Source organism: Aspergillus candidus (assembly GCF_002847045.1).
Source record: "Aspergillus candidus strain CBS 102.13 unplaced genomic scaffold BDW47scaffold_105, whole genome shotgun sequence".
NCBI lineage: Eukaryota > Fungi > Ascomycota > Eurotiomycetes > Eurotiales > Aspergillaceae > Aspergillus > Aspergillus candidus.
The window spans coordinates 1-18863 of NW_020194110.1; the positions used below are offsets into that span (position 1 = coordinate 1).

General features: G+C 50.4%; 5 protein-coding genes and 2 non-coding genes across 7 annotated transcripts; all 7 read right to left on the reverse strand.

The window, feature by feature from the left end:
- Positions 1-42: 42 nt before the first annotated feature.
- BDW47DRAFT_t159 lies at positions 43-115 on the reverse strand. Its single transcript has one exon. It is a non-coding gene; the product is annotated as a tRNA-Lys (tRNA).
- Positions 116-1201: 1086 nt separating this feature from the next.
- BDW47DRAFT_t158 lies at positions 1202-1274 on the reverse strand. Its single transcript has one exon. It is a non-coding gene; the product is annotated as a tRNA-Lys (tRNA).
- A 407-nt stretch (positions 1275-1681) lies between these two features.
- Positions 1682-4449, reverse strand: BDW47DRAFT_114428 (putative vacuolar segregation protein (Pep7)). The gene is made up of 6 exons (XM_024814653.1): positions 4012-4449; positions 3911-3933; positions 3338-3840; positions 2911-3285; positions 2640-2859; positions 1682-2570 (listed from the first exon to the last, which is right to left on the reverse strand). Exons 1-6 carry the CDS (start codon positions 4285-4287, stop codon positions 1940-1942), a joined length of 2028 nt encoding a protein of 675 aa, XP_024667201.1. The 5' UTR covers positions 4288-4449; the 3' UTR covers positions 1682-1939.
- Positions 4450-4991: 542 nt separating this feature from the next.
- BDW47DRAFT_130154 (ion-transporting P-type ATPase SPF1) lies at positions 4992-11001 on the reverse strand (the record flags this gene model as incomplete). Its single annotated transcript, XM_024817064.1, has 8 exons — positions 4992-5436; positions 5497-5633; positions 5685-8985; positions 9672-10026; positions 10092-10156; positions 10215-10600; positions 10680-10784; positions 10849-11001. 8 exons carry the CDS (start codon positions 10999-11001, stop codon positions 4992-4994), a joined length of 4947 nt encoding a protein of 1648 aa, XP_024667202.1.
- A 528-nt stretch (positions 11002-11529) lies between these two features.
- BDW47DRAFT_114437 (uncharacterized protein) lies at positions 11530-13044 on the reverse strand. Its single transcript, XM_024814654.1, has 2 exons — positions 12169-13044; positions 11530-12105 (listed from the first exon to the last, which is right to left on the reverse strand). The coding sequence occupies exons 1-2, from the start codon at positions 12403-12405 to the stop codon at positions 11887-11889; spliced, it is 456 nt and encodes a 151-aa protein (XP_024667203.1). The 5' UTR covers positions 12406-13044; the 3' UTR covers positions 11530-11886.
- BDW47DRAFT_121424 (uncharacterized protein) lies at positions 12671-13073 on the reverse strand (the record flags this gene model as incomplete). The annotated part of the gene is made up of 2 exons (XM_024815625.1): positions 12671-12826; positions 12867-13073. 2 exons carry the CDS (start codon positions 13071-13073, stop codon positions 12671-12673), a joined length of 363 nt encoding a protein of 120 aa, XP_024667204.1.
- Positions 13074-14501: 1428 nt separating this feature from the next.
- BDW47DRAFT_6932 (macro domain-containing protein) lies at positions 14502-16007 on the reverse strand. The gene is made up of 2 exons (XM_024819629.1): positions 15211-16007; positions 14502-15155 (listed from the first exon to the last, which is right to left on the reverse strand). The coding sequence occupies exons 1-2, from the start codon at positions 15843-15845 to the stop codon at positions 14732-14734; spliced, it is 1059 nt and encodes a 352-aa protein (XP_024667205.1). The 5' UTR covers positions 15846-16007; the 3' UTR covers positions 14502-14731.
- Positions 16008-18863: the final 2856 nt, after the last annotated feature.

The window sequence follows — 18863 nt, forward strand, 5'->3', positions numbered from 1 at the left end:
AAAAAAAAAAAAAAAAGCACAAGACAAAAATGCAAAAAGGAAAGCCCAACGCGGGGGTCGAACCCGCAACCTTGAGATTAAGAGTCTCACGCTCTGCCGATTGAGCTAGCCAGGCTCGCTTGTTATATTGCCGAGCTGGTGTTAACATTATAATTTTGGCCTTTTCGAATACTCATCGTAGGGCTGTATCTGCTTTGAATATTGATGCTCATACATTCATCATACATGTGATGGTAGCATGGACTTTTCTTGTTGGTGGTAAAACACTATATTAATGGGCTTGCTTATATCTAGCTATATAAAAGATTAATACTTCAAATGAGGCATGAATATCCGAGCGATAGGAGTATGATTGAGTTTTTTCTCTCTGGAGTAACATATGTTTAAATATACTCCCGTCAACTTTAAATATACACTTTGCACCACCCCCCACACAACCAAGTCAACGACACAATAAGTCTATTTCGGATCTGTCTCCCAGTATATATATACTCATGCATAGCACCAGTATATCTTCGCCCCAAATACATACAATTGAAACAAAAAAAGAAAGGTAAAAAAAAGCGCTCAACCATCCGAAAGTATCCATCGCATGCGACGCCACCAACCACTCTACTCCTCATCCAACTCAATCCCAAACAGAGAGCACATATCAACACAACCCACAGGGCTGAGAACACCGATAGTCAGCCAACTCAACCTGACGACTACCGTAAGCCACCCTGCAAGGCACACAGTCTACCTGCACCAGATCACCACCGGAGACTATGGCACCAATGGCAGCCGCTACCAGAGGAGAACCTCATTTCAGGTGTACTGTATTATACAACCTCTAGACCGGGAAGGCGTATCTACCCCCGCCTCGAACGAGTGATAGTAGACAGCGTACAGTGAAATTCCTAGCAGAGAAACATGGTAAGTAGTCCAATCAATATACCGAGGATGTCTACACCAAACGGTGGGGTGGACCTACTGCGCCCGCATCGCCATGCAGGGCTAATGCAATGCATCTTTGTTTCAACGCCTGCTTATTTACTCCACCTACTAGCTTATTCTTATAGGACAGGGTTTAACAAAGAGTAAGACTATAAAAACGAAACAAAATAAAATAAAAACAACAAAGCACTGCGAAACAAGCAGCACTGAATAGACGGATAGTAAGTAGTAAGTAGAGGAAAAAAAAAAGAAAAAGAAAAGAATAAGCCCAACGCGGGGGTCGAACCCGCAACCTTGAGATTAAGAGTCTCACGCTCTGCCGATTGAGCTAGCCAGGCCAGCTTATATGAAGTGCTTTGCTTAGCTGTATTATCAAGACTAAGTAAATTTAGTGCGCTAATAAGCCGACTAGCGAGACGGTCGTGCTAGTATACCCAAGGACTATCTAGATTCGAATCACAGAGGAGACTTCTACGTGCTAGATTTGACTCGGGTGATTGTCTCTTTCATCTTATCATTGTGAATGTATAGCTTGTCGTCTGATGGAAAGGTTCGCTCTATTTGTAAAAAACTGTCGTATAGAAAACACCTGGCGGAGCCCACATCGAGGCCGTCCGGCAGCTATACACGAGACACCATCACTCAGAATGGCAAAGCCTCTCATGCGGGTCTATAATGGTGAAGGGAACCATATGTACTGGCGCAGTCAATGTCAGCGACTGATCTCGCCAGGTTCTACTTAGTTTATATCTAAAACGTGGGAGGGAGGTACGGTAGAAGTAAAAGTATGACAGGTGATCCACATATTGATGACGCCTGATGCGATGCAAATAGGATGAGCTCATACAAACGCCGCGCCAAATACCAAAGTCAAGTCAAGCCAAGCCAAGCCACGGAAGTGAAGTAAGAACAAAGAAGGAAAGAAGGCCAGTAAAGTAACCGCTCAAGGGACGCAGGCTTTAAAAATTGACTGGGATATCGGGTTCAGCATGGAATGCCGTGTTCAATTCGTCGCCAAACTACCAGTGTAGACGTTCTCAAAGTCAAGCCCATCCAACATCCCGTTGATCCGGTCGATCTCACGGGAGAGATCCTCCACGTTCATTGCCAAGCTGCTGACTTCGTCAAACTTGCGGCGCCGGTTGGCGTCTGCGATCATTTCGGAGACGAAGAATTTCTGCTCTTCGAGGACGATGAGCCTCTCGCGGAGCGATTTCTCCTCTGCTTCGAGGGCGGACACGGCGCTGCTTGTATCGCTTGCGAGGCTACAGTTGCTGCCGCCGGCTGCTGCGCTACCGTATTTGATAGACGCCAAGGCGGATCCTTGGCGGCGATGCCCTGGGGTACCGGGGCTTGGACTATCGGGGGAGCTGGTAGGGTTGGGTATTCGTCCGTGGGGCGTAGCGTGTTTGAGAACCTTGGGCAAGGATTTCAAAGGAAGCATGTGCAGGTGGAGGAAATTGCTCGCCTGCTGGTAGATCGCGTTCTGGAGATTCTTCTGCATGGGTGAGTTTGTGGGGAGATCGCGTATTCGCCTGGCGGCGATATTATACTGAGCGAAGGAATCGGTAAGCCGCCTGCGGACTTTGGAGGCTTCCGCTATTTGGTTAGATGTGGGTGGCCGCTTGGGGTCCCTGCAGAGATCGTCAGTGATGTTGAACCAACAGTAAGCGTTTGGCAAATGCCTTGACTGCAAGACATACTGTAAAGCCACCAGAAGCTTTTGAAACTTGGGCATTAGGATCCGAATGCCTCTCTCGAATTGAATCAGATTCTCGTAAGTCTTCAAATCAGGAGGCTTCCGCATGACGTCGGCTTCGAAGTCACGCCGATCAAATAAAGTTGCTCTGCAGTCTTTGCAAAGCCGTACATCGATGTCTATAGAGCCAGTATCGGGCGCCTTTTCTGCGTGGGTTTGCGAAACTGTAGATGGTAAGTCGTAGGGCGAGAACAGCAGATAATGGAACAACATACGAGGTGTGATACTTAACGGCACTGCACTCGAGCACCCAGTCTCTGGGTCGCCGCAAACAACTCGCCCGCAAGTTCTGCAATGGTGCCTTCGAAACGTATAGCTGGAAAAGTCCTGCTGGCAGAATGGACACCTAGACACACTTGAATCATCCTGCCAGCTGATGATACTCTGTTCCAAAGCTTTCCGTTGATCAGTCTGGCCCAGGAGCGGCCAGCGTTTAGTCGCGCCGGACTGGATCTGGTCCCGAGGTAAAGCAGCGAGGAGCTGGGTCAGACGTGTCAGACGTTTCTCCAGCCGGGATACCTCGAAGAAAGCTTTGCCGACAGTTTGCTTCCTCACAGCTTGGAACTCGTCCATTCGATCTCTTACGACGCCTGCGATAATTAGCTCTTACCCCTAACAAAAGTAGCGAAAAGAGTTGCGCACCATTGTGGTCGTTGTATCCTTCCCTAGACTTATAACAGGTCTCACAGACCCGATACCACAAGCCTCGCACAGGCTCATGCTGCGCCGACCTGGATAGCCTCATCTGATACATGGTATGCTCCTCGCAGAACAATTTCCCGCACTTACGGCAATTTACACACCCGTTGGTCGCGTTGAGCCGCTGCCCGCATGACGGCTCCAGGCAGACATCATAGAAACCGCGAGGTTGCCAATGCTCCTTTGTGATTATATCTTCTGGTTCGGGCGCTCGCGGTATCTCAGCGGGTTGAGCGGACACCACAGGCACCGGCCCAGGAGGTCGACTGGGACCCGCGGAAGATTGTAGGTTTTCGTTCGACTCGAAGACGTCCAGTCCCTTGAGTTTCTGGTTGAGAACCGCAAGTGGCTGAAACCGCTTCGCTTTCTCCATCTGGACCTTGAACCAGTCTTTGACCTCGTCCTGTCGATCGTCCTCCAGATTCTGATGTACGTCATCGAGGTGCCTGTTGGACTGTATATTAGCGATATGAGAGTCGGGATGATGCGCGCTCGCGGGAGGGAAAGGAGAGATACCTATTTAGCTGAAGTAAAGTCACCTGTTTCTCATTATCAGCAAGCCTATTCACGATCGGCGATCAAAACCAGCGGCCTAAGGCCGCGCAACGCGAACATACCATCTCCTCACTACAAATGGGACAGGCCAGCTGGGCTCCGGGCGCTGCCGGGGCCGCAGGCATCGAAGAAGAGGCATTTTCGAGAGAGATTCGGGATGTCAGGTCTTGCGTTTCGTATGAAAATTGAGAGGCGGAGGCTTGGGAATTGAGAGAGATGCTGCTTGCTGACGGCGATAAGACCCTTGGCTTGGGCTGCGGAGACGGAGTTGAGGCGGATGGGGGGACAGCGCTTGCGGTGCCCAGGACACGACCACCACCCAGCGTCCTCCGGGGCATGGTGAGATGAGTTTATTGGAGCATGGGAAGCCAGATCCGCGAAAAGCGGAAGACGACAGGGCTCAGACGATGACCAGCGGGTGTGTTGGGTTGAGGAGAAAAAGGGTCGTGGTGCATGCAACCCAGCTCAGTAGCTTCGGTGTCGATCAAGAGGGAGGAGACCGGTGGGTGACGGAATGATGGAAGTGGAACACATGGGGAGATTGCGGACGCTGGGGCGGAGGGGCGGTATCAGCCTTGACGCCTGAGGCAGACTGCCAACCTCTTCTCTTCTCTCATTACGTTGTTTTCATTTCTTCGTATGTTTTTTTTTTTTTTTTAAATTTTTATTCTAGATGTAGTATTTTGGATACTACAGAAAAATAAACACTAACAGAATCCCTATCTTCAAATACTGTATAATGTATGGTAAATCATTTCCCCATCGAACTAAACAACCCCCATGGATATTATGACGTTCCAGACCCATACTCCCATCAGATGTCCACACATGTAAGAAGAAAAGGGGGACAGAATCGAGATCACAAATTGGTCTAACCTTTTATGTACTGTATACTGCACTATTCCATATAACTAATTATCGCTCTCTATCACCAACACATCGGAATTAATACAGACATCAGGACTCCAACAGCCCACGAAAGTAAAACCACCAAGCGGGAAGGTAGAAACGAACAACAAAAAAAAGATGAAGTTATCTTCTATTATCCACTTGCCGCCAGTTGCTCCGGGTTCTCCTTGGCCTTGCGGGTGGTTTCCCGCTCGAGCTGGTCGGGACGGCGCACAGCGATGTCCTTGGGTCGGAAGTCGCTGAACAGGGTCTTCAGAGCGTTCTCGATCAGCCAGCATCCGCCGTAGTCGAGTGCCATCAGGACGGTGAGCGTGATCTTGAACTCGTTGCTGAAGGGAACAAGACGGAGCTTCTCGTTGATCTCAGGCACAAACTCCGTGGCGCAGGAGAAAGCAACACCCGATGCCATGATCAGGCCCCAGTACATAGCCCTGTTCTCGCGAATAGACTCTCTGAAGGGACGGCCCTGGTAGTTGATCGAGAAGGTAGAAATCTGCTGGATAAGCTGGAGGAGATAGATGGCGCTGTTAAGAAGCGATGGCTCGAATTCACCCTCCAGATCGATGTCGGATGATCTCCTTGAAGACGTTAGCAAGGTGTCCATTGAGCTGGGTAGTAAGGAAAGTCAATGAACATACGGTTCAATGGAGTACACATAGTTCGACAGGTAGATCAAAGTAGCAATGTGAATGGCAAACTGGCCAAGCACGGATCCAATGATGTATACGTTGAAGATGTTGGGCTGGGGGCGTTCCTTAGACAATCCCTCGACAGACTGGACAACTTATCAGTAAAAGCAACCACCACAAGTCCCTGGAGTTCATACCTTGGCGCGAGAAATGGAAAGGAAGCAGACGCTCATCAGCATACCACTGATGGTGACCTGACCGTCTCCAAACTTGATTCCGTCGAGGTAGATCACACTCAAACTGTAGGCACTGATCAGGCAGTTCAAGGCGAGAATCTTGTACATCTGGATGGTCGCAACAAGCGTGCAGCGGCCTTGGCGAATGATGTTGGGGATTGCAATCACGTTGGCCAGCTTGCTAGTAAACGGCGCAGCGACTGACGCATCTCCCAGCTTGATGGTGGGAGGCTCACTATCATCCAGTTCCTGTTCCATCATCGAGGACGTGAGCTTATCGGCAAAACCAGCAGCGGCCTGGGAAGCATGTTGCTGGCGCTGCTGCTGAGGGGTCAAGTTCGGATTAGACTGCTGCAGTGCTTGGGCACCGGGGGAAGTAATGGTTCCTTCGACCTGGCTCTGGGCCTGAGCTTGGGCCACGGCAGCAGCACCCTTCTTGGTGGCTTCCCGTTCAATGGCCTTCTGGTAATGCGGGTTGGTGGGACCGGGAGGATACAGGTGTGCAATCTGGGCGGGAACGGGCGGAGCAGGCTGGTTGAACCGGGTCATCATGTTGACCTGTTTCTCGTAGATCTCCTTCATCTTAGTGTTGCGGTAGTGCTCGGCAATCCTTTGGAGATCATCAGTAGATCCGTTCAGGAGGGCAACACCGATATGTGCCTGTTTCAAGGCTCCAACATCGTTGGTACCGTCACCACACATCAGAGTCGTATAGCCGGCATCCTTGAGGCCAAGCAGAATGTCCTCCTTCTGCTTCGGAGATACACGGGCATAAACCCAGGTATGACGGAGAAGGTTGGCAAATGCCTTTTGGCCCTTGAACTTCGCTAGCGCATAGCCGGTGATGCAGATATCCTTGGTTTCCAAGATCTCGGCATCCAAGTCTTTGGTGGGATCGACATCGCGGTTAAACTTATCATCGATGCTTCGCCAGACCAGTCTTGTTCCTGAGTTATCGTTCTCGGGGGCGTCAAGGATCAGGCACTCGCGGTCAACGATTTCAACTTGGCGCGCAACGTGGACGGCAGTCAGAGGGTTGTCACCGGTGATCATGACAACACGATGGCTGCTCTCATTGAGCATACGCACGGACTTGATGGCGTCGTCCTTCAACGGGCATTGCAAAACCAGGAAGCCAGCAAAAGTCAAGTCAGACTCAATTTCTTCTCTGACGTAGTTGTTGATACGACCTTGGGACAGCTCGGCCTCGGTGGACAGATACTTGGATGCCAGGGCAAGGACACGAGCACCGTTGCGAGTGAAGTGCTTGTAGGTCTCTTCGTAGTGGGGAGGAGTGTTCGTAAGCATGGCTCTGATAGTCTCAGGAGCACCCTTGACACCAACGAAAGTAGACTTAACCTTCTTGGGGTTCTTGCCATCGTTAGAGACAACAGTAGCGATAGTACTCTGGCGTTTCAAAGCGGAAGAAAATTGGAAACGGCGCTTAACCTGCACCGAATCAACAGGGAGACGAGCTGCGGCCTGTGCGTTCTTGCAGGTAAGGGTATCGTTTTTACCCAGAGTCCAGCCAAGCCATTGCAAAGTCGCCTTCTCCATAGGGTCACCGACAACTTCGCCTTCATCGAGCTTCACCAGAGCGTGGGCACTCGCAAGAACGAGCGTGGTGTCAAGTCTAACATTGCCGCCCTTGGCCAGGTCGACGTGAGCGCCGTCCTTCTCGATGCTGGCGCCCCGATGACCCAGGTTAAGGCCGGCGATACCATCAACGACGAGATCCTCGCCGGTCAGGGTACCGGTCTTATCGAAACAGGCAACATCAACACGTCCGGCGAACGGGATGCGGAACGGCTCCGTGCAGAAAATGGCGAACTTGCTCAGCGCAGCCAGACTGGTGTTGACCGCGAGACTCAGTTCCATAGGAAGCTCCGGAGGAACGACACTCGTGACGATGAGGATACAGTCTAGAAGGAGCTTCGATCTCTTGCGGTCCTTTGCCACACCCTCTTTCCAAACATACCACGCAGCAGCGAGGGCGAACATGAGAAGGAAGAGGATGAAAAGCAAGGCCTCGGCGTTGTTGGCGGACACACGCTCCGTGGAGTAAATCATGGTACGGACAAGGCTCCCTTGGCTCGTTTCGAACCCAGTCTTCACCACGATACCGATAGCGCCATTATCTGGAGGGGAAGAAACCTTCCCTGTGCGCAGGGTGTCATCCGGCCCCTCCATGCTGGTGCTCGGGTGAGTGACCTGCAGAACCTTGGTGCCGCCATGCACAAACGCATTCTTGTCTAGTCCTTCCGGGTCGAGCAAGTCATCTCCGGGTCTAAGCTGGATAGATTCCTTCAGAAGGGGTGTGCTTTCACCAGACAGCATAGCTTCGTTAACAATAGTACTGCCTTCAAGAAGAAGGATATCGCAAGCGACACCGCCATCCTCCTTGGTCCGGTTGACAGACATGACATCACCGGGAAGCAGCTTGTCACTGGTGATTTCCACCCATTTCTTCTCGCGGTATACCCAAACATCATAAGGCTTGATGTTCATTCCTCGGAATTCACTCAAAGTCCTCTGGCGCTGCCATACCACAGTGCTCTCAAAGGCGACAAGCATAAAGAGCGTGAACAAGGAGTAGTACCAGTATTCATCAAGCATCCACAGCCCAACGCAGAAGATCTGGAAAACGAAGAAAGGCGCCACGGCATGTTCCTTCCAGAGTTCGACGAAACCGGGGACGGGAATATCAAACGTATTGTCGCCATAATGGTGTTGGATGCGCTCGACTTCGGCTTTGGAGGCCAGACCTTGGCTGTCCTGGAAGGTTTTGACGGCGGGTCTTGGCTCCTCGTCAATGACATACGACAGGGGCGCGAAGCACCCGCGGTCCGGGTAGAAAAGGAAACGGCGCTTCTGGAACAGGAACGAGACCGTCCTTTTCCCACCCAGCGACTCGCGAATTATCGGGCAGATCTCGGCAGAACCGGCGTTGGCGTCGGGGATGACCTTGATCACCTGGGCCGAGTCCAGGGACTTGGCCTCTTTCGCCGTGAACAGAGTTTCAATGTTGATGTTCCATTTCGTCATTAACCACAGCAGCGACTGAGCCGTGATGATCGTTGCCACCCACACAAACGTCCATTCTTGACCTTGGATATATCGATCGTAGCGCTCAGGGGAGAGGTAGAAGGCGAGAAACGCGGGCCAGATGACTAGGAACGGCCAGACATAGGTGTGCACTTGGACAGGCAGCGGATTGTGGAGGGACGCAAATTTGATCTGAGGATCCTCCACGAGTTTCGCCCTAAAAGAGCTGTTAGCAGGGGGGAATCAAGCAAGCTTGCGGGGACCATGGGGTAAAGATGTGCAACTGACATTGTGCCAATCGAATGACCACAGTCCAGGCCAAACGACGCGGGATCAAAGGGAAATGAGAAGGGGGAAAGGGGTCAAAATATTTAGTAAACCATAGGGGAAACGGAAAAGGACATCCAATCTTTCCTAATCTCCTAAATGGGCAAAGGAGGAAAGTGATCGAAGCTGCAAACCGTAGTAGGGAAAAAGCCACCTTAACAAACGAGATGGTTCTCCGGAGATTTCGCCGCTTTGCTTGGAAGTCCGCCTAGGCCGGGCGTTGCGGATCGTGATTGGTTGGGCTAAGTGCCACGCTTCAGGGCACGGAACCTTGATTTTCCTTTCCGAGTCTACACTATAAGTGTCTATTATGGAAGCCTTCTAGTTATATACTTGAAAGGTGCAAGGGCCTCGATATCAGTTACGTCGATGGATAGCTTAGGTGTATGTGGTGAGTTGATCTGGAGTCGCTTATCTGGTACGCATTTATGCCAGGTATCTAAGGAAATTGTAAGAAGAAGATCTAAAGGATCAGTCTATAAATCAGATGTAGTATAAGTTATTCTATTATTCAATTCAATCATATGCAAATTATCTATACAGATCCGCTATACCTGGTCTGTTGTTACAAGGAACGATTTGTGTACATTGACCCCGCCAGTCATCGAGTTCTGCTGGGGATTCAAGTTCTCCTGGCTACTGTTGGTGCTCCCCCGGGAGGTCGCCACCGTCGTGACCACGCCATGGTGTTCACCACGGTCGATGTCCGGCCTCCAATAGCTCGGGGCGTTTCGATCGTGCTTAGACTGAAACGTTCCGTTGCCGGTGATGCTGGACAGGGGGAAGGTGCCTGACTTCTTCGCGCTGTGGGTGGCCCCGTAGGAGGTTCCGCGGAACCAGCGGAATAGTGGACGGAGGGTGACGAGGCTTCCGGCTGTGATGCCTAGCCCGGCTTCGATGTTGGACCATATGGAGATCTCGGATGTAGCGTCTGAGAATTTGGTCTTGCGTTAGTGATACCGCATACCGGGCGTCGGTCTGGCAGAGAGAACTTACAGAGGAATTCGCGGTCCTTATAATTGTGGAGATAGGGGATACGGACGATGACAGCGGCGCTGGCACTATATTCGACAGTCAGTATTTAGATCACCGGGGGTTTGGCGAGTGTCAGAGACATACATGCAACCCAGACTCAAGATAAACGCCAAAGCAATTTTAGTCTTCCGAGTCATTTGCAGAGTCCACACCAATGCAATAGGCAAGAGGCCCAGGGTCAAGTCACAAAGACAGGCGGTGACACTGTAGACGTAGGCGATATCGATGAGGTAGTCCGTCTTCAAACAATGACCCTCGGTGGACAATCGTTTCCAAAAATGGTCGACCGGTTGGCATTGCAGGGTCAACATGAACCAGAACACGAGTCCCACCACCACGGTTACGGCAATGACGAGCCACAGGAGTATTTTGTGGAGTTTGGCGACCGTGAGACGGAGGAGCGCCAGCGCGATTGATATTTTGGCGACTGCGCAGGTGAAGACATAGCTGAGTTGGCCTAGCCACCACCACTGTATCGGTTGCTGTTAGAATATTGCGCGGGCTTGACCCCCTACAATTCGCAACGTAGGAGATAGATAGATGACTTACAAACATGGCAGTTTCAATGTCATTAGGTTCTAGGTCTCCCAATTTCTGGCCCATGCCATATAGTGAGCCTGTTATTCCACACAATGCGAACAGGATATTCAGGGCCTAGAAAAGTCGCAGCAAGTGAGCCCGTACCCCTGGACAAAACATAGATGTTGACGAGACATACCATCGCGGCGACCATTAGAGTGTCATCCCACCCGAATGCTCGCACCAAGCGCAGACGGACGAAACATCGTAGACACACTGTGATGAAGGAGACTCCCAAAAAGACCACCGTGACAACGAATATAGATTCGCTGCGACCTGAGAGTTCCCTCATACTGAAGCGCAGCGCAGGCTTGATTGATCAGGCGACTTTCATAATCTCAGGGCTGGATGACATGCCCTTCAGGCGGAGAAGATTAGCATAACAGTCTTTTGCAACATATGCGCACTTTTTCTCCACGGGCGACCCTTGATGGCGGGCAGTGCCGTTATAGGGAAAAGAGCGGAAGGGCTTCAAACGCTAGGGGCATGTAGTCCGTAGGTAGCATTTACGGGGGGGAATACGAAATACTGACTGGCCAGTGGCAAGTCGCCTGCGGGCTGCCATCGGGCTTGGTGGGGTTAGTTGCCATCGTCTGTTTGGGATTTGGCTACGATTCCAGAGATCATTTGGGTCTAGTCGAAATGCTATAGTTATTGGACAGGGATTACAAGGAGACAATAGATGCCGGGGTTGCAACACCGCAGACCTAGGGACTACCCTGGATAGTACTTCGTTGGTTATTTGGGGCAGAGTGGGGAATAAACCTCTACTAAGCAGGGACCTCGAGCCCGTTCCGTGGACCCGACCTCTTGGAGAGAGCCATTGTTCTCGTGGAGACTGGAGACTTGGAGAGAGAAAGCGGACGATATGATGTCCAACTAAATGAGCACGTCCGCCATTGTCGACTAAGATAAGCGCATCTGCCAGACCATACCAGGAACAGGAAGTGCGTTCCGGAGTAGTCGTTCAGGTGGTCCCACCCAGCGGACAAAAGAAGTGGGTGCAATTTTGGCCAAGACCTATCGGATTAGATCGCCAACCACAACACGGACACGCTCTATAGGGGCGATAATAGTTCATCGAAAATCGGCGCAGATAGTGGAAGAGCAGGAGGAGGCGACAATCGCCAAGTCGTGGCAATAGCTAGGCCAGCCCAAATGCAGGCTAAACAGCCGATCAGCGACCTGGCCATCCTCGGTGTTTCTCGATACTCCAACGACTCTCTCTTAGCCCTTCGGGCGGAGTGCGGCGGAGATCACGAAAAGACGAGGCCCGAGAGCCAGCTCCTCCACTTGGTCGTGCACTATTACCCATTTCCATTTCAGCCGCGCTGACAGACTCCACAAGTGAGACAATAGGTATCTCGCCCTCACGCTCACGACGATCCAGGACTGGCTGTTATGCGTTACCGAACGAATCTTAAGTGCTGATAGTTGCAGAAGCGACCAAAGAACGCACCAGGGGAAAAGTCGATAACGATACTAAACCATGCACCGGTGCCTTTATTCTATATCTGACATGATGCATTCCACTAGCCCACACTGCGTGCTTCACGGTGGTTAGGCTGCAGGCGATCCTCACCCGAAGTGGTAGGAAGGGGTCGGCACCTGTTGAGGTCGTAGTGCGTTCCTGGAAAAGTGTCCGAGTAGGGTGGCATTGTGCTAATTCGCAGATGGTCACTCGCTTGAAGACCATGCAGGCAACCGGCCAATAGGGTAAAACGACAGGGGTTCGGAAAATCGAATCGATGAAAGCTGGGCCGGCATTTCATGGTTCCAGGCGTGAACTTTCTTTTCCGCGGAGCACGTGTCGGTCGGGAACCTGAAGCCAGCGCCTCAGGCTACCAGGCTAGTCGTCCGATCAACTTGCTATTTTGACCTGGAGATTGGCTCTCACATGGGCCGACGGCGCGGTCCAAGCTTTTAATACGAGAAACGAAATGAACACCTCAAATGTTTACTCAATGGAAACTCCACCGACTCAGGCGATCGTGATCGATCAGGCGCGATGTATGGAGCATGTATGTAATTGTTTGTGAGACCGGGATCGGCATTCTCGAACCATTGGCGTGGCTTGAGATGTCTCTTGTCCTTCCCACACAGAAGAGATTGTCATCCTGGAGGTGATTTCGATCAACACGTGGATTTAAGTAGGACGCCTAGAACAATTAAATCTGAAGACGACTGACTCGCAAGGTTTCCCCCATGTCTCGATGGATTCGGGGGCGTTTTCCCGAACCTTTTTGGAATGTTTTGTAGTGGACCACGGGGAGAGACCCCGACCAAAACACGAGCGAAGATGCCAATGAAGGTTCTGTGCAAGGCTAGAACCGACCACGATGCCAGGGGCAACATCATGCCCATCTTGAAGATCTGTCAAGAATCAAGATACGACCGGAGCCTTGCGACTAGAAAGACAAAGGCGAAGTCACCCGTGACCCGACCGAATCGTTGCCTTGTTTACAAGGTAGTAAATACAAGGTTCTGACCGTCTAGGGTAGCATTGCACCCCCTGACAATGAAATCTATACAATAGCCATGGGTGTCTATAAAGGTTTCTCCATTGCTATATAATCCGTCTTCCCTCTCACTTCCCCTCTGATAACAACGATATAACCCACACCTCTATAGGTCTGGAAAGACGAGAAATCGTCCAAGCTTTGCGCTCCATCGTTTGCCATTTCGCCTAAATCGGACCCCGAACGCGGGTTAGCGTCAAAGCAGAGTGGATGCAGCGCCAACATGAACCCCCGATATTTCCCCCATTTTTATCTATGGTTCGGCTCAACTTATTCCATCCTTCAGGAGTAGCCGGATGAGCGAAACCCGACTGCGTAGATCGTCTGCCCGGCTTTTTTTTTCCTTGCCTGGCGATATCGCACGGCAACAACCTGTGTTTCTCGCCTCTGATCAATTCGCTTAAATCTCGCCGCTCTACTTCTCAGCTAGTGGCGACGGCGTGTGTGGGAAGGACCAATATTGTTAATCTACTGTGAGACCTAGCGCGACCTCAGTTAATATCCATGGGTTTTGGGTAAGGGTGGGGGGGAGGAGAAGCGGGAAGTTAATCCCTCCGGAGTAATGCCGACAACGGACATCCTTGAAACCCGGAGTTCAGCTGCCCAGATCTGCCCCCTTTTGATACCATCCAGGTGTCAAATGAAGTGAACATGGCTGACGCTTGCCTGTTATTGCCTGCTATCATCCAAAGATAAGCTATCATGACGAGGTGGCTTTGCGATCTGACGCCTGAGATGAAGGTATATCTCGTATTTAACCCATGGTCGGGGTCATGGACATGCAGGTGACTAGACATGAAACACGACACGGTTGACCCCCCTACTGGACCCACGGACTGTATTTATCCATGGATCTCTATAATGTTCACCGGCTTCCCATATTCTCGACGAATAGAATGTAGCCATGAAGCCCCAGAATGCGCTGGTTCTAGACTCGCCGTGTCTCACAAGGTCCTGCCTAGATACGAGGTAGGCCACTACGGCAATTATGCCGTGCGCCTTACTTATGCAGATTGAATAGTGCAGATTAATGGTGCTTGTCATTGGCGGTATGCTGTTGGGGAAAGCCGCAGGTTTTAGACTGCATTATCAGCCTTACAGCTGAGGGCTTTTCTATATATGTCTACGAGTTCGCTTTTCACTCCAAGGCCAGATAGCCACAAATTTATCGACATACGGCCAGGCTACTGATGTGGGTGGCTTTACGTGACATCATGTATTAGGAAGTAAGAGATTGTGGGCAGTGAGGGCTTTTGTCATTGAGAGGAGAAGCGGAGGCAATGGCCTAGTAATGCAGAATGAGTACAAACAATAACCCAGTGCATACATATATCAACAGAGAGCTGAGAGCATTAAAGAGAAGATCAGTGGCAATAAATATAGAAGAAAGCACAACAAGAACACTATCTCTGAATGTCCCAGCCCAGTACACCAATGTAAGAGAACGTTCAATCATAAAGAAAACTTGAGCTTTGAGGCCTTCAGGCTACTCGTTAGGACCATTCAGAAGTCCTTTGCAAAAGATCCCTCTGTCGAGTGCGATCCATCCATGTCAATGATCCCACTCGACTGGACGCTCTGCACGTCCGTAGGGGAGGGAGGTCCATCGACCTGAACTGGCTCATCTTCGAGCCGCTCCGTTCGACCATCCTCGGATTTGTCAACTTCCTCCCAGTCATCCTCACTCCTTTCATCGCTTCTTGGGAGTATATGGTCGCTCTGCACGTTAGTGCTCTGTCCAGGGTCGTCTGCATTAACCTTCTGTTTCTTGCGTTCCGGGAGATCATCTGAAGCAGGGTCCACGGTGGGCGCATCGGGAAGCTTGGCGGCGAGAAGCTCTGGCGATGGTGAAGACTCACTGGTATCCTTCATTCCGGTCTGTCCGCTGGCTTCAGAGGCGTTCTGGTTCTCAGGAGGGAAGAAGTAACTAGAGCGGGTCAGCTGTGGGGTGCATGTAATGCCCAAATCTATGTCACCCATACGGTATGGCCTCCTGGTAGGCAACCTGATCTTTCTCCTCAAAATTACAGAATATAATCCTCTCCAGTTTCCCAATATTGTCCGGGTCGTCTAAGAACCTCCGCGCTTCTTCGACCGCGGTCCGCGCCGCTTCGTCACTAGGGTATCCATAGACTCCGGTGCTGATCGCAGAGAATGCAATGCTCTTCATATCGTTCTCCACGGCCAGCTCAAGACTCCGGCGGTAGCAGCTCTGCAACAGAGCCTTGGGTCGGTCACTGCCCCGTCGCATCTCATATGTATAGATCGGCCCAACGGTGTGGATAACTCGTTTGCACGGCAGCTCGTAGGCAGAGGTAATTTTGGCATCGCCCGTGTCGCAGCCATCTAGGGTACGGCACTCCCGCAGTAGCTGGGGACCAGCGGCGCGATGGATGGCGCCGTCAACTCCTCCCCCGCCAAGAAGCGATTCGTTTGCGGCATTAACGATGCAATCGACATCCTGCAGTTTGGTGATGTCGCTGCGGATCAAAGATATGACATCATTGAAAGATCGGGACGGAGGCGCGAGAGGAGTTGGCGCTGGGAATAGATGTTTCACTTTATACAACAATGAAACGGTGGGGATCTCTGCGATCGGAACAAACGGCGGCGGCATCTTTCAATGAGGTCAGCCTTGGGAGACAAGTCAACACGGTAATCGCTTTGTCCTGGATGCTGGCTTGCTCGAGGTGGAAGTTCAAGATGATAATTTACAGTGTGAAATGCAATCAGATGAGACAAATCTTCTTTTCCTCGTTCCTTTTCCTTTGAGGTCAATAATGGCTCTGACTCGATTGTAGCTTGAATCGGTCGTTGGAGACCAAAGGGTGGACAACAGCTGCCCCACACGTGACGACACATGATGGACAGTGCTTATCGATAAGATAACGTCACGTTTATGGCCTGATATATACGGCATCTAGATGGATCATTTCCATGTGCTGAAAGATCACCACTCGGCCTCAAAGTATATAATGACAAGTTTGCCCTCCGTGAGTAAACTTATCTGTATTGCGACAACATGTACCCTACATTTTTGCAAGGGGTTACGGGCTAGACTAGGTAATTGTTATGCGGCAGGAGCAACGGCTTTCCTATGCATACCGGCCCGCGGCCCATTAGCTAGCAATGATATGCTTCTTCCTTCGTTTCTTCACCCCCAACGTTCGTATAGAAAGACTTCTGATGGATATCATAGTACGTCTATCATAGTGGTATAGTCATCTGCAATTTCCAGAAACCAATGTTCTTAAAATCTTGCATAAGACAAACAGCAGTGGCAGAATTGGCATTTTTCTCCGCCCCAACATCAAAACTAAGCTGTTAGAGGTCGACGAGTATCACTCGCTGTTTGTCCTTGCCAGGTTTTTTCTCTAGCAAGAAGTTGGCCAAGTTCTCATCATCGTACTCGACGCCGTTTAGTGATAAAGCTTCCGCGAAGAAAATCGATGATAGGTTGAATCAGAGTCAAGACAGTAGGCCATTGTTGATGTATCAACTTGGCCTTCTTTGCAATGACAAGCCGAATTCCTAGACAAAAAGTCTAAGACAGACAGTGACATGAGAATGCAAAGAAGCTGCTAGTTAAACTTACCAAAGGAAGCTGGGAACTGGTGTGGAGATCCAGGATTGAAGATGAGAAGACTTAGAAGCTTCGAAGGAGGATGTCCAGGAAGGGAGATACAAGGAAAAGTCCATCCGCTGTGATTCGTACTCTGTATGTAGTCAGGGGATAGCAGGAGAGAAAGCAATCTTTCAGGCAAAGATATGTCTACCAAAATGACCGCTGTGGGAAGACCAGTGAAAACAGCCAAAATAAGGCGAATAGTTGCAAGATTCCAAAGACATGAAGAAATAGAACGGTCAACTTGTTGAGGGAAAGCACTGCAAGCCAGCTGAAGTTGCCCGTTTGCATGTCTCGCAACTCAACAACCGCTGGGCGCAAGAAGTGTGAACATGCTGACCGGGGTACAAACAGACAAACACCTGCAGACTTCCGTGTACTGTTTTGTCCTGGGACCCCTATACCCAGCGACCAAATCTCCTATCTTTCTGGTATATGATAAGCTCCCGTTATAATCCGTGTGAGTGTCTCGAGCTGTGATGTCCAGGCTCGCATTCCCATATCGGCCTTCCTGACCACCCCTTGTGTCCATGACATATGCTGCCGGTAGAAGCATCTTGATTTGCGGCCTTCCCCCCTGTACTAAAGTTGTTGATTGATGTATTTAACCTCTTCAAGCCAATTGGTACAGCACATATTAGACTGTGAATTGATCGTAAACGACAATTTCTGTCAAAGGTATGAGACAACAGTCAATGGCGCATCCAAAGCTGAGAATCCTGTACTATATATTGCAAAATAAGAAGGGTTATCGAGTCAAATACAACCAATTGAGGGCAGTCATACTCAAAAAAGGTATCTTTCCCCCTCTTGGCTAGCAGGCTTATACCCAGACACTGTCCAACTCAGCGTGCTTGGCATTTTGGAAGACTGTATCCAGCCACAAACTAAAATTCACTTGGGTAAGCCCAAAAGCTCGCAAGTAGTACCAGCGAGCTTGATATCTATTTTTGAAGTGATAGTAACCTTCCTATACGGCACTTTGCGCTCTAAGAAATCTGCATAGGGCCGCTTGGGTGAGCCTTGGCTTCGACCACGGGTGGGCAAAGAACCTCCACCGAAGCGAAATACTTTCACATTTTGCCATCCATCAGTCGTTGAGAAACGGATGCTCCATCAACTCCCGAGCCGTCTTTAGTTCCTCAGGCAGCCATGCAAGCATTTGTCTGATGAATGAAAAAAAGGCCTCCCTGTCTTCTGTTTCTAAAGACGGAACCGTATCTTCGAGTTTCCGAGTCGGTATCAGGTCATTGTAGAGGAAGTTTCCTACCGAAGTATGAATCAGCAAAACCGAGCATCCTATTGCGTACTTACCTTTATCATCGAAAAAGGGGCCCCGAAAATAATCTCTATTATCTTTGTATATCTTGCCCCTCTCGTCTGTTATTCGTGGAGACCATTCAATCTCTGCCATGGAATTCGACATTACAAGCAATTTCTTAGGCGGTGGCCCAATTGGCCATTGATAGAGGGAGTCTCTCGCTTTCAAACCGTTTCTCGAGAATACAATGGGGTTCGCATGCCGGCTTGTCGGCTAAGCATAGATGGATTCCTATGGGGCCTGTCACCTCAAAGCTGTCAAGGCAATTGCGGATCACCGGACGACCGCGATGCGAGGGATTTTGCCGTCCAATGTGTTCTTCAATATCGCGCTCACGGTAGGCGCCTTTGAAAATGTCATTATTGATAATTTTATAGAGCAATAAGACACTCGGCCCGCCATTGATATCCATCAAATGGCCAAATAAATGTCAGTGATGGCAATTATGGCCGCAGACAATGATAAAAGTCAATACATGCCTTGCTACGTCGCGTGCGAACCACACAGTTGGGCCCGCCTCCCATCCAATCTTGACCAGCAATTGATAATGGTTGGCAAAAATTTCCCCTGGTCTTGCAGAATAATACTGTTTGAGATTGTAGCCAGGACTGATTTCCTTATCCACGAGTTTGCGATGAGGAATGGAAGCCACCGAGGCCGATAGCGCGAGTTTGGGAGGTTTGGCGCGG

Bases quoted from the DNA above. Each gene is read 5' to 3' on its own strand.
- BDW47DRAFT_114428 (XM_024814653.1), bottom strand. From the start codon at position 4,287: ATGCCCCGGAGGACGCTGGGTGGTGGTCGTGTCCTGGGCACCGCAAGC. The intron at 3,934-4,011 runs GTATGTTCGCGT...AATGAGAAACAG, and splicing joins CCATTTGTAGTGAGGAGATG to GTGACTTTACTTCAGCTAAA. The intron at 2,860-2,910 runs GTATGTTGTTCC...TACCATCTACAG, and splicing joins GCCGTTAAGTATCACACCTC to TTTCGCAAACCCACGCAGAA.
- BDW47DRAFT_114437 (XM_024814654.1), bottom strand. From the start codon at position 12,405: ATGGTCTTCAAGCGAGTGACCATCTGCGAATTAGCACAATGCCACCCT. The intron at 12,106-12,168 runs GTGCGTTCTTTG...AACGCATAACAG, and splicing joins CGTTATCGACTTTTCCCCTG to CCAGTCCTGGATCGTCGTGA.
- BDW47DRAFT_6932 (XM_024819629.1), bottom strand. From the start codon at position 15,845: ATGCCGCCGCCGTTTGTTCCGATCGCAGAGATCCCCACCGTTTCATTG. The intron at 15,156-15,210 runs GTATGGGTGACA...GACCCGCTCTAG, and splicing joins GCCTACCAGGAGGCCATACC to TTACTTCTTCCCTCCTGAGA.